Below are 13,821 nucleotides of genomic sequence, written 5' to 3'. Positions count from 1 at the left end.
CCACTCCACTCCATTCCCCTTCTTCTTTCTGAAAGTCAAGCAATGCAACTCCAAAGAGGTAAAAGCCTTCCGTCATCATTCAGTTGTTTATTTTTCTTTTCTTCTGTCAAGGACTTTTCTCTCTCTCTCTCTCTCTCTCTCTCTCTCTCTCTCTCTCTCTCTCTCTCTCTCTCTCTCTCTCTCTCTCTCTCTCTCTCTCTCTCTCTCTCTCTCTCTCAGACACATCTATCCAACTCCCTTTCCCAGTGGAACAAGCTTTGAACAAACTGAACTGGCGGCAAAATGTCTTGTGGTATTCATGCACATGCGCAGTCTCTCTTCACACCTCATTCCCTCACAACCCCCTAGCACCCCCTAACCCCCTTCAATCCCTGTTTGCCGTTGGTTACTAACATTAACCTCGGACCCCCTATTTACTCTACACTAGTGTTCTTCACTCTCAATCCTGGAGAGCTACGGGACTATGCAGGATTTTGTTCCAGCCCAGCACTAATAAACCTAATATCCTCAAATCAATGGTTCATTACACCTTGCAGGTGTGCTGTTTGTTAGTGTTGGGCTGGAGCTAAACCCTACACCAGCCTGTATCTCTCCAGGACCCATGTTAAGTTGTGACTCCTGTCTTTAGACCCAGGAGTCAGGTGAAGCCGGGTAGTGGCTGGTCTCGTAGTTGAGTTCGGAGTAGGGCCGGGATGCAGAGTAGAAGTCCACATAGTTGCCAGTGGACTTAAGGCCAAGGTGCATCCGGAGGTCCGTGGCGGCCTGAGATGGGGGCTGGGGGAGGGGCTGATCTGGAGGCACGAAGAAGGAGTCATCCAGCATGCGGCCAGGGTTCTGCGGAGGGGGGAAGGAGGGAGGGAGGGATGGAGGGAACGTGTCGTAGTCTTTTAGGGGTGTAGAGGAGCAGTCTGCCTGAGGGGCCATGGGCTGGGGAGGGATCTGGAAAGGAAGTGAAAACACAGAGCTGTTTAATCTGTCTAACTTTATCTGAGGTTAAAATATAAGGTTTATTAATTAGATAAGGGCAGGGTATGGATTCATGTTGCAACGGTTTCAATCTCAGATTTTCGGCGGGTTCAGTGGGGAAGATTCCAGAAGGCATCAGAGCTTATCAGAACCTCCGCCTTCCTGAAGACGTAACCGTGACAACCATCACCATGGCACCAGATGCCAAGGAGGTAACTTGGCGACAAGATGGGACGTAAAAATCTGTGTGTGTCTGTGTGTGTGTGCGTGTGTGTATGTGTCTGTGTGTGTGTGTGTTGTATGTGTGCGTGTGTGTGTTGTATGTGTGTGTGTGTGTTGTATGTGCGTGTACTTATGTGTGTGCGTGGGTGCGTGGTTGTGTGTATGTGTGTGTGCATGTATGTGTGTGTGCGTCTGTGTATATGTATATGTGTGTGTGTGTGTGTGTGCATACGTATGTGTTTGTGTCTGTGTATATGTGTGTGTGTGTGTGTGTGTGTGTGTGTGTGTGTGTGTGTGTGTGTGTGTGTGTGTGTGTGTGTGTGTGTGTGTGTGTGTGTGTGTGTGCGTGCAGCAAATTTCTTGTTAACAAACTATAGTTTTGGCAAGTCGGTAAGGACATCTACTTTGTGCATGACACAAGTAATCTTCCCAACAATTGTTGACAGACAGATTATTCCACTTATAATTCAAGGTATCACAATTCCAGTGGGTCAGAAGTTTACATACACTAAGTTGACTGTGCCTTTAATAAACAGCTTGGAAAATTTCAGAAAATGATGTCATGGCTTTAGAAGCTTCTGATAGGCTAATTGACATCATTTGAGTCAATTGGAGGTGAACCTGACTATGTATTTTAAGGCCTACCTTCAAACTCAATGCCTCTTTGCTTGACATCAAAATAAATCAGCCAAGACCTCAGAAAAAATGTGCAGACCTCCACAAGTCTGGTTCATCCTTGGGAGCAATTTTGAAATGCTTAAAGGTACCACGTTCATCTATATAAACAATAGTGTGCAAGTATAAACACCATGGGACCACGCAGCCGTCATACCGCTCAGGAAGGAGACGTGATCTGTCTCCTAGAGATGAACGTACTTTGGTGTGAAAGGTGCAAATCAATCCCAGAAAATCAGCAAATGACCTTGTGAAGATGCTGGAGGAAAAACATACAAAGGTATCTATATCCACAGTAAAATGAGTCCTATATCAACATAACCTGAAAGGCCGCTCAGCAAGGACAAAGCACCTGCTCAAAAACTGCCATAAATGAGCATGACTACGGTGTGCAACTGCACATGGGGACAAAGATTGTGCTATTTGGAGAAATGTCCTCTGGTCTGATGAATCAAAAATAGAACTGTTTGGCCATAAAGACCATCGTTATGTTTGTAGGAAAAAGTGTGAGGCTTGCATGCCGAAGAACACCACCCCAACCGTGGTAGCATCATGTTGTGGGGGTGCTTTGCTGCAGGAGGGACTGGTGCACTTCACAAAATAGATGACATCATGAGAGAGGAATATTGTGTGGATATATTGAAGCAACATCTCAAGACATCAGTCAGGAAGTTAAAGCTTGGTCGCAAATGGGTCTCCCAAAGGGACAATGACCCCAAGCATACTTTCAAAGTTGTGGCAAAATGGCTTAAGGACAACAAAGTCAAGGTATTGGAGTGGCCATCACAAAGCCATGACCTCAATCCTGTATAAAAGTTGTGGGCAGAATGGAAAAAGCGTGTGCGAGCAAGGAGGCCTACAAACCTGACTCAGTTACACCAGCTGTCAGGAGGAATGGGCCAGAATTCACCCAACTTATTGTGGGAAGCTTGTGGAAGGCTGCCCAAAATGTTTGACCCAAGCAAGTTAAACAATTTAAAGGCAATGCTACCAAATACTAATTGACTGCATGTAAACTTTTAGCCCACTGGGAATGTGATGAAAGAAATAAAAGCTGAAAGAAATCATTCTCTCTTCTATTATTCTGACATTTCACATTCTTAAACTAAAGTGATGATCCTAACTGACCTAATACAGGGAATCTTTACTAGGATTCAATGTCAGGAAATGTGAAAAACTGAGTTTAAATGTGTTTGGCTAAGGAGTATGTAAACTTCCGACTTCAACTGTATGTGTCACGCCCTGACCTTAGAGAGCCTTTTTATTTCTCTATTTGGTTAGGTCAGGTTGTGATTTGGGTGGGCATTCTAGTTTCTCTATTTCTTTGTTGGCCTGGTATGGTTCCCAATCAGAGGCAGCTGTCTATCGTTGTCTCTGATTGGGGATCATACTTAGGCAGCCTTTTTTCCACCTTTGGTTTTTGTGGGACCTTGTTTTTGTGTAGCTGCCTGTGAGCAGCCCAGAACGCCACATTTAGTTTGTGCTTGTTTGTTTTTGATTGAGTCTCAATTTATTAAAATATGTGAAACTCTACGCACGCTGCGCCTTGGTCTGCTCATTCCAACAACGAACGTGACAGAATGTACGTGTGTGTGTATGTGTGTGTGTGTGTGTTTGTTTGTGTGTGTGTATGTATGTATTCGTGTGTGTGTGTGTGTGTTGTGTAATATTAGTAGTGTGTGTGTTATAATATTAGAAGTGTGTGTGTTATAATATTAGAAGTGTGTGTGTTATAATATTAGAAGTGTGCGTGTTGTGTAATATTAGTAGTGTGTGTGGTGTAGCTCACCTGGTTGTGTTATAATATTAGTAGTGTGTGTGTTATAATATTAGTAGTGTGTGTGTTATAATATTAGAAGTGTGTGTGTTATAATATTAGTAGTGTGTGTGGTGTAGCTCACCTGGTTGTGTTATAATATTAGTAGTGTGTGTGGTGTAGCTCACCTGGTTGTGTTATAATATTAGTAGTGTGTGTGGTGTAGCTCACCTGGTTGTGTTATAATATTAGTAGTGTGTGTGTTATAATATTAGTAAGCTCACCTGGTTGTGTTATAATATTAGTAGTGTGTGTGGTGTAGCTCACCTGGTTGTGTTATAATATTAGTAGTGTGTGTGTCACCTGGTTATAATATTAGAAGTGTGTGTGTTATAATATTAGTAGTGTGTGTGGTGTAGCTCACCTGGTTGTGTTATAATATTAGTAGTGTGTGTGGTGTAGCTCACCTGGTTGTGTCATAATATTAGTAGTGTGTGTGGTGTAGCTCACCTGGTTGTGTTATAATATTATAGTGTGTGTGGTGTAGCTCACCTGGTTGTGTTATAATATTAGTAGTGTGTGTGGTGTAGCTCACCTGGTTGTGTTATAATATTAGTAGTGTGTGTGGTGTAGCTCACCTGGTTGTGTTATAATATTAGTAGTGTGTGTGGTGTAGCTCACCTGGTTGTGTTATAATATTAGTAGTGTGTGTGGTGTAGCTCACCTGGTTGTGTTATAATATCAGTAGTGTGTGTGGTGTAGCTCACCTGGTTGTGTTATAATATTAGTAGTGTGTGTGGTGTAGCTCACCTGGTTGTGTTATAATATTAGTAGTGTGTGTGGTGTAGCTCACCTGGTTGTGTTATAATATTAGTAGTGTGTGTGGTGTAGCTCACCTGGTTGTGTTATAATATTAGTAGTGTGTGTGGTGTAGCTCACCTGGTTGTGTTATAATATTAGTAGTGTGTGTGTTATAATATTAGTAGTGTGTGTGGTGTAGCTCACCTGGTTGTGTTATAATATTAGTAGTGTGTGTGTTATAATATTAGTAGTGTGTGTGGTGTAGCTCACCTGGTTGTGTTATAATATTAGTAGTGTGTGTGGTGTAGCTCACCTGGTTGTGTTATAATATTAGTAGTGTGTGTGGTGTAGCTCACCTGGTTGTGTTATAATATTAGTAGTGTGTGTGGTGTAGCTCACCTGGTTGTGTTATAATATTAGTAGTGTGTGTGGTGTAGCTCACCTGGTTGTGTTATAATATTAGTAGTGTGTGTGGTGTAGCTCACCTGGTTGTGTTATAATATTAGTAGTGTGTGTGGTGTAGCTCACCTGGTTGTGTTATAATATTAGTAGTGTGTGTGGTGTAGCTCACCTGGTTGTGTTATAATATTAGTAGTGTGTGTGGTGTAGCTCACCTGGTTGTGTTATAATATTAGTAGTGTGTGTGGTGTAGCTCACCTGGTTGTGTTATAATATTAGTAGTGTGTGTGGTGTAGCTCACCTGGTTGTGTTATAATATTAGTAGTGTGTGTGGTGTAGCTCACCTGGTTGTGTTATAATATTAGTAGTGTGTGTGGTGTAGCTCACCTGGTTGTGTTATAATATTAGTAGTGTGTGTGTGTAGCTCACCTGGTTGTGTTATAATATTAGTAGTGTGTGTGTGTAGCTCACCTGGTTGTGTTATAATATTAGTAGTGTGTGTGGTGTAGCTCACCTGGTTGTGTTATAATATTAGTAGTGTGTGTGGTGTAGCTCACCTGGTTGTGTTATAATATTAGTAGTGTGTGTGGTGTAGCTCACCTGGTTGTGTTATAATATTAGTAGTGTGTGTGGTGTAGCTCACCTGGTTGTGTTATAATATTAGTAGTGTGTGTGGTGTAGCTCACCTGGTTGTGTTATAATATTAGTAGTGTGTGTGGTGTAGCTCACCTGGTTGTGTTATAATATTAGTAGTGTGTGTGGTGTAGCTCACCTGGTTGTGTTATAATATTAGTAGTGTGTGTGGTGTAGCTCACCTGGTTGTGTTATAATATTAGTAGTGTGTGTGGTGTCAGCTCACCTGGTTGTGTTATAATATTAGTAGTGTGTGTGGTGTAGCTCACCTGGTTGTGTTATAATATTAGTAGTGTGTGTGGTGTAGCTCACCTGGTTGTGTTATAATATTAGTAGTGTGTGTGGTGTAGCTCACCTGGTTGTGTTATAATATTAGTAGTGTGTGTGGTGTAGCTCACCTGGTTGTGTTATAATATTAGTAGTGTGTGTGGTGTAGCTCACCTGGTTGTGTTATAATATTAGTAGTGTGTGTGGTGTAGCTCACCTGGTTGTGTTATAATATTAGTAGTGTGTGTGGTGTAGCTCACCTGGTTGTGTTATAATATTAGTAGTGTGTGTGGTGTAGCTCACCTGGTTGTGTTATAATATTAGTAGTGTGTGTGGTGTAGCTCACCTGGTTGTGTTATAATATTAGTAGTGTGTGTGGTGTAGCTCACCTGGTTGTGTTATAATATTAGTAGTGTGTGTGGTGTAGCTCACCTGGTTGTGTTATAATATTAGTAGTGTGTGTGGTGTAGCTCACCTGGTTGTGTTATAATATTAGTAGTGTGTGTGGTGTAGCTCACCTGGTTGTGTTATAATATTAGTAGTGTGTGTGGTGTAGCTCACCTGGTTGTGTTATATAAGTAGTGTGTGTGGTGTAGCTCACCTGGTTGTGTTATAATATTAGTAGTGTGTGTGGTAGCTCACCTGGTTGTGTTATAATATTAGTAGTGTGTGTGGTGTAGCTCACCTGGTTGTGTTATAATATTAGTAGTGTGTGTGGTGTAGCTCACCTGGTTGTGTTATAATATTAGTAGTGTGTGTGGTGTAGCTCACCTGGTTGTGTTATAATATTAGTAGTGTGTGTGGTGTAGCTCACCTGGTTGTGTTATAATATTAGTAGTGTGTGTGGTGTAGCTCACCTGGTTGTGTTATAATATTAGTAGTGTGTGTGGTGTAGCTCACCTGGTTGTGTTATAATATTAGTAGTGTGTGTGGTGTAGCTCACCTGGTTGTGTTATAATATTAGTAGTGTGTGTGGTGTAGCTCACCTGGTTGTGTTATAATATTAGTAGTGTGTGTGGTGTAGCTCACCTGGTTGTGTTATAATATTAGTAGTGTGTGTGGTGTAGCTCACCTGGTTGTGTTTAGTGGTGTGTGTGGTGTAGCTCATAATATTAGTAGTGTGTGTGGTGTAGCTCACCTGGTTGTGTTATAATATTAGTAGTGTGTGTGGTGTAGCTCACCTGGTTGTGTTATAATATTAGTAGTGTGTGTGGTGTAGCTCACCTGGTTGTGTTATAATATTAGTAGTGTGTGTGGTGTAGCTCACCTGGTTGTGTTATAATATTAGTAGTGTGTGTGGTGTAGCTCACCTGGTTGTGTTATAATATTAGTAGTGTGTGTGGTGTAGCTCACCTGGTTGTGTTATAATATTAGTAGTGTGTGTGGTGTAGCTCACCTGGTTGTGTTATAATATTAGTAGTGTGTGTGGTGTAGCTCACCTGGTTGTGTTATAATATTAGTGTGTGTGTGGTGTAGCTCACCTGGTTGTGTTATAATATTAGTAGTGTGTGTGGTGTAGCTCACCTGGTTGTGTTATAATATTAGTAGTGTGTGTGGTGTAGCTCACCTGGTTGTGTTATAATATTAGTAGTGTGTGTGTGGTGTAGCTCACCTGGTTGTGTTATAATATTAGTAGTGTGTGTGGTGTAGCTCACCTGGTTGTGTTATAATATTAGTAGTGTGTGTGGTGTAGCTCACCTGGTTGTGTTATAATATTAGTAGTGTGTGTGGTGTAGCTCACCTGGTTGTGTTATAATATTAGTAGTGTGTGTGGTGTAGCTCACCTGGTTGTGTTATAATATTAGTAGTGTGTGTGGTGTAGCTCACCTGGTTGTGTTATAATATTAGTAGTGTGTGTGGTGTAGCTCACCTGGTTGTGTTATAATATTAGTAGTGTGTGTGGTGTAGCTCACCTGGTTGTGTTATAATATTAGTAGTGTGTGTGGTGTAGCTCACCTGGTTGTGTTATAATATTAGTAGTGTGTGTGGTGTAGCTCACCTGGTTGTGTTATAATATTAGTAGTGTGTGTGGTGTAGCTCACCTGGTTGTGTTATAATATTAGTAGTGTGTGTGGTGTAGCTCACCTGGTTGTGTTATAATAATATTAGTAGTGTGTGTGGTGTAGCTAGTGTGTGTGGTGTAGCTCACCTGGTTGTGTTATAATATTAGTAGTGTGTGTGGTGTAGCTCACCTGGTTGTGTTATAATATTAGTAGTGTGTGTGGTGTAGCTCACCTGGTTGTGTTATAATATTAGTAGTGTGTGTGGTGTAGCTCACCTGGTTGTGTTCGATCTCGTCATTAGTAGTAACATAAGAGTTCCGGAACAACGTGGATGTTCCACAGGAGATTCTGACTGAAAGAAGAGAGCGAGGTTGTCAGACAGAAAAAGAGGAGAGAGAGAGGGGGGGTAGAGGGGGAGAGAGAGGGAGGGGGGGAAGAGGGGGAGAGAGAGGGGGGTAGAGGGGGAGAGAGAGGGAGGGTGACAGACAGAGAAAGAGGAGAGAGAGAGAGAGGGGGGGGGTAGAGGGGGAGATAGAGGGAGGGTGACAGACAGAGAAAGAGGAGAGAGAGAGAGGGGGGGTAGAGGGGGAGAGAGAGCGAGGTTGTCAGACAGAGAAAGAGGAGAGAGAGAGAGAGGGGGGGTAGAGGGGGAGATAGAGGGAGGGTGACAGACAGGGGGTGAGAAAAAGGGGGAGAGAGGGGGGTTGTCAGAGAGAAAGAGAGGGGGTGTCAGACAGAGGGAATGAGAGAGAGAGGGTGTCAGACAGAGAGAGAGAGTGGAGAGAGTTAGAGGGAGGGGGAGAGTGAGAATATATAGATAGAAAGTAATAGTCTGTAATTTCTCTCTCCTTCACACACACACCTGCCATGGTGTCTTTTCGGGAGGTGTGCTCTCCTTCGTTGTCGTGGAAACCTGCGTTGGTTGCTGTGGAGTCGTATTCGGTTTTGCGTTCTTTCATACTCATCATCTCTCTGGGAGAGGCCGGTGCGCTAACTGTAACACACACACACACACACACACACACACACACACACACACACACACACACACACACACACACACACACACACACACACACACACACACACACACACACACACACACACACACACACACACACACACACACACACACACACACACACACACAATTCATCATTAGGTGTGTTTAGTGTGACAGCATGAAGGTCGTATCCTGCCATAGTAGCACACAGTAATCCCCTGATCACGCTTAATCACACACACACACACACACACACACACACACACACACACACACACACACACACACACACACACACACACACACACACACACACACACACACACACACACACACACACACAGGCCCAATTACAGTCCCCTGAAAATGCTTACCTACACACTACAGTCTATAATATTAAAGTCTATAATACTGTTTACCTGCACACTACAGTCTATAATACTGGTCTATAATACTGTTCACCCAGATACTACACTTTATAATACTGTTTACCTACAAACTACAGTCTATAATACTGTTTCCCTACACACTACAGTCTATAATACTGTTTACCTACACACTACAGTCTATAATACTGTTTACCTACACGGTAAGGTCTACAATACTGGTCTATAATACTGCATACCTACACACTGCAGTCTATAATGCTGTTTACCTACACACTACAGTCTATAATACTGGTCTATAATACTGTTTACCGACACACTACAGTCTATAATGCTGTTTACCTACACAGTAAGGTCTATAATACTGTTTACCTACACACTACAGTCTATAATGCTGTTTACCTACACACTACAGTATATAATACTGGTCTATAATACTGTTTACCTACACACTACAGTATATAATACTGGTCTATAATGCTGTTTACCTACACACTACAGTCTATAATGCTGTTTACCTACACACTACAGTCTATAATACTGTTTACCTACACACTACAGTCTATAATGCTGTTTACCTACACAGTAAGGTCTATAATGCTGTTTACCTACACACTACAGTCTATAATACTGTTTACCTACACACTACAGTCTATAATGCTGTTTACCTACACAGTAAGGTCTATAATGCTGTTTACCTACACAGTAAGGTCTATAATGCTGTTTACCTGCACACTACAGTCTATAATGCTGTTTACCTACACAGTAAGGTCTATAATGCTGTTTACCTACACAGTAAGGTCTATAATGCTGTTTACCTACATAGTAAGGTCTATAATGCTGTTTACCTACACACTACAGTCTATAATGCTGTTTACCTACACAGTAAGGTCTATAATGCTGTTTACCTACACACTACAGTATATAATGCTGTTTACCTACACAGTAAGGTATATAATGCTGTTTACCTGCACACTACAGTCTATAATGCTGTTTACCTACACACTACAGTCTATAATGCTGTTTACCTACACACTACAGTCTATAATGCTGTTTACCTACACAGTAAGGTCTATAATGCTGTTTACCTACACAGTAAGGTCTATAATGCTGTTTACCTACACACTACAGTCTTTAATGCTGTTTACCTACACAGTAAGGTCTATAATGCTGTTTACCTACACACTACAGTCTATAATGCTGTTTACCTACACAGTAAGGTCTATAATGCTGTTTACCTACACACTACAGTATATAATGCTGTTTACCTACACAATAAGGTCTATAATGCTGTTTACCTGCACACTACAGTCTATAATGCTGTTTACCTACACACTACAGTCTATAATGCTGTTTACCTACACAGTAAGGTCTATAATGCTGTTTACCTACACAGTAAGGTCTATAATACTGTTTACCTACACACTAGTCTATAATGCTGTTTACCTGCACACTACAGTCTATAATGCTGTTTACCTACACACTACCGTCTATAATGCTGTTTACCTACACAGTAAGGTCTATAATGCTGTTTACCTGCACACTACAGTCTATAATGCTGTTTACCTACACAGTAAGGTCTATAATACTGGTCTATAATACTTTTCACCCAGACACTACAGTCTATAATGCTGTTTACCTACACACTACAGTATATAATACTGTTTACCTACACACTACAGTCTAAAATACTGGTCTATAATGCTGTTTACCTACACAGTAAGGTCTATAATGCTGTTTACCTACACAGTAAAGTCTATAATACTGTTTACCTACACATTACAGTCTATAATGCTGTTTACCTACAAATTACAGTCTATAATGCTGTTTACCTACACAGTAAGGTCTATAATACTGGTCTATAATAGTGTTTACCCAGACACTACAGTCTATACTACTGTTTACCTACACAGTAAGGTCTGTAATACTGGTCTATAATACTGCTTACCCAGACACTACAGTCTATACTACTGTTTACCTACACAGTAAGGTCTATAATACTGGTCTATAATACTGTTTACCCAGACACTACAGTCTATACTACTGTTTACCTACATACTACGGTCTATAATGCTGTTTACCTACACACTACAGTCTATACTACTGTTTACCTACATACTATGGTCTATAATGCAGTTTACCTACACACTACAGTCTATACTACTGTTTACCTACACAGTAAGGTCTATAATACTGTTTACCTACACACTACAGTCTATAATACTTGTCTATAATAATGTTTACCTGCACACTACAGTCTATAATGCTGTTTACCGACACACTACAGTCTATAATACTGCTTACCTACACACTCTTATCAAGTACGTACTTCACACATTATATATACTGCTAACCTGCACTTTATTAAACCGACCAGATCATAGAAGACTTTTAAATAGCAGGTTCAACCGAACAGAAACATACACAACTTACATTACTAAAACAACAGAGGACAGGAGAAGAGTGGAGAGGAATGTTTAAGACAACTCTGTTAAACGGTTCATTAATACTGTAACAGAACACCCTTCACTGCTAGATCTGGTTATCCCCGGAGACCAGGTCTGAGTGCTATTAGCATGGTACACTGAGCGCCCAGGCACTCAGAAATGTTGCACAGACAAACACACACTCACTGGTAACCCCAGTTCAGTTAATGTCACATCTGCTCCTGACACAGCCCCTAGTGGTCATCCGGTGTCTGCTTGACCTGCAGCCATTCCCCCAGTACACACTCTCTCTCTCTCTCTCTCTCTCTCTCTCTCTCTCTCTCTCTCTCTCTCCCTCTCCCTCTCTCTCTCTCTCTCTCTCTCTCTCTCTCTCTCTCTCTCTCTCTCTCTCTCTCTCTCTCTCTCTCTCTCTCTCTCTCTATCTCTCTCACACTCTCTCTCTCTCTCACACTCTCTCTCTCACACTCTCTCTCTCTCTCTCTCTCTCTCTCAAGACCTCTGCAAATACTCAGTTCTGCCACTTCCACTCTGCCAGATCGTAATCTTTGCTCATTTTCCCACCCTGACTATGGCTCCTGTTCCACATCTCACCACCCTGCTACCCTGTTCTGGACTCACCACACCACCACTCCCTTGGATTCCCCTCCAGACCTGTTTACCCTGTCCCAACCCAGCACACTCCAACCTCAGCCTCCACAACCTGACACCAACCCAGCACACTCCAACCTCAGCTTCCACAACCTGTCCCAACCCAACCCAGCACACTCCAACCTCAGCCTCCACAACCTGTCCCAACCCAGCACACTCCAACCTCAGCCTCCACAACCTGTCCAAAGTCCCTCCTCTCCACCCGGGAGCCGTTTGTTCCTACTCCAGAGCGCTACGATGGTAATCTCGAGCAACAGCCCTACTCTTATGCTAGTGAACGAGCTAAGATTATGTTTTTGATTGGTTGCCTCTGTGGAGCAACGCTTTCCTGGGCCACTGCTGTGTGGGAGAGACAGTCACCCATTTGTTCTCCTATAGTAGATTCACAGAGGAGATGAGGAAGATTTTTGACCACCCAGTTTGCGGAAATGACGCTGCTAAACGACTCCTGTCCCTCCGTCAAGGCTCCCAGATAGTTGCTGAAATGGCATGTGAGTCCCGCACCCTCGCAGCAGAGAGCGGCTGGGATGAGGAGCCTCTTCAGGAGGCATTCATGAACTCACTCACTCAGACTGTATCCCAACCCCAGGCATGTTCTGAACCTGAACCCATGCAGCTCGGCCGTACCCGTCTATCTCCAGAGGAGAGGCAGAGGCGTGTCCATACCAGGAGCTGTCTATACTGTGGTGAGGTTGGCCACCTGGTTTCCACTTGTTCCCTGCATCCAGTAAGAATAGGCTCGGGTGATATGGGGAAAATACTATTGGGTCAAATTGTCTGCCCATCTTCCACCAGACCAGGACAACCAGGCCAACCTTGTGTGGTAGAGTCAGGCTTTTCCTCTAGCTGCTCTTATAGATTCAGGTGCCGACGAGAGCTTTCTGGACCGAGGTGTTGTCAACCAGTTGGGCCCGGACGCGGTTCCTCTTAATTCACCTCTTGATGCCTACGCTCTCAATGGTAAGCTTCTCTCCCATGTCTGTGAGAACCGTTCCAGTCATCCTGCGTCTCTCTGGTAATCACCAAGAAAAGATCAGTTTCCACATAATCGACAGTCCCTGTTCTCCTCTGGTTCTGGGCCATCCATTGTTAAAACTACACAACCCACAGATTGACTGGAGCACCGGGAGGGTTACTACTTGGAGTACATTTTGTCATTCCAAATGTCTACATTCTGTTCTTCCACCTGCCTTGTCTGTACCCCAGTCCATTCCTGTCTTCTGTTCCTCCAGAGTATAACAGTTGAACTCTTGTGTTCCATAAGCACCACACCCCAACTCTGCCGCCTCATCGCTCGTACGACTGTGCCATTGACTTCCAGCCTGGAGCTCCCCTCCCCAGTAGCAGGTTGTATAACCTTTCTTGCCCCAGATCTAAGAATACCAAGCCTGACGCCTTCTCCCGTCAGTTCACAGCAGACAGCACAGGTACTGAGCCAGAAACCATTAAGCCATCCTTCTGTATCGTTGCTGCTGCCTCCTGGGAGATCGAGTCCCGTGTTCGTCAGGCTCAGCTGAACCAGCCTGATCCAGGAAGCGGTCCTTGTAAGGCTCTGTTTGTGCCAGATTCAGTTCGCTCTGACATTCTTCAGTGGGCCCATGCTCACCTCACCTGT

General features: G+C 43.0%; 1 protein-coding gene across 1 annotated transcript in view; it reads right to left on the bottom strand.

The window, feature by feature from the left end:
* Nucleotides 1–375: 375 nt before the first annotated feature.
* LOC127916474 (catenin delta-2-like) overlaps nucleotides 376–13,821 on the bottom strand; it is a 660,130-nt gene continuing 646,684 nt past the window's right edge. The window contains exons 23-25 of the mRNA XM_052498259.1: nucleotides 8,585–8,716; nucleotides 7,998–8,074; nucleotides 376–939 (exon numbers count right to left, since the gene is read on the bottom strand). Coding sequence (XP_052354219.1) covers nucleotides 625–939; nucleotides 7,998–8,074; nucleotides 8,585–8,716 — 524 coding nt within the window. The 3' untranslated portion in view covers nucleotides 376–624. The remainder of the gene's footprint in view (nucleotides 940–7,997; nucleotides 8,075–8,584; nucleotides 8,717–13,821) is intronic.

This window comes from Oncorhynchus keta, chromosome 4, assembly GCF_023373465.1.
Source record: "Oncorhynchus keta strain PuntledgeMale-10-30-2019 chromosome 4, Oket_V2, whole genome shotgun sequence".
Taxonomy (NCBI): Eukaryota; Metazoa; Chordata; class Actinopteri; order Salmoniformes; family Salmonidae; genus Oncorhynchus; species Oncorhynchus keta.
Note: the sequence above shows the minus strand (reverse complement) of the source record. Positions and strands in the feature narration are given on the sequence as shown.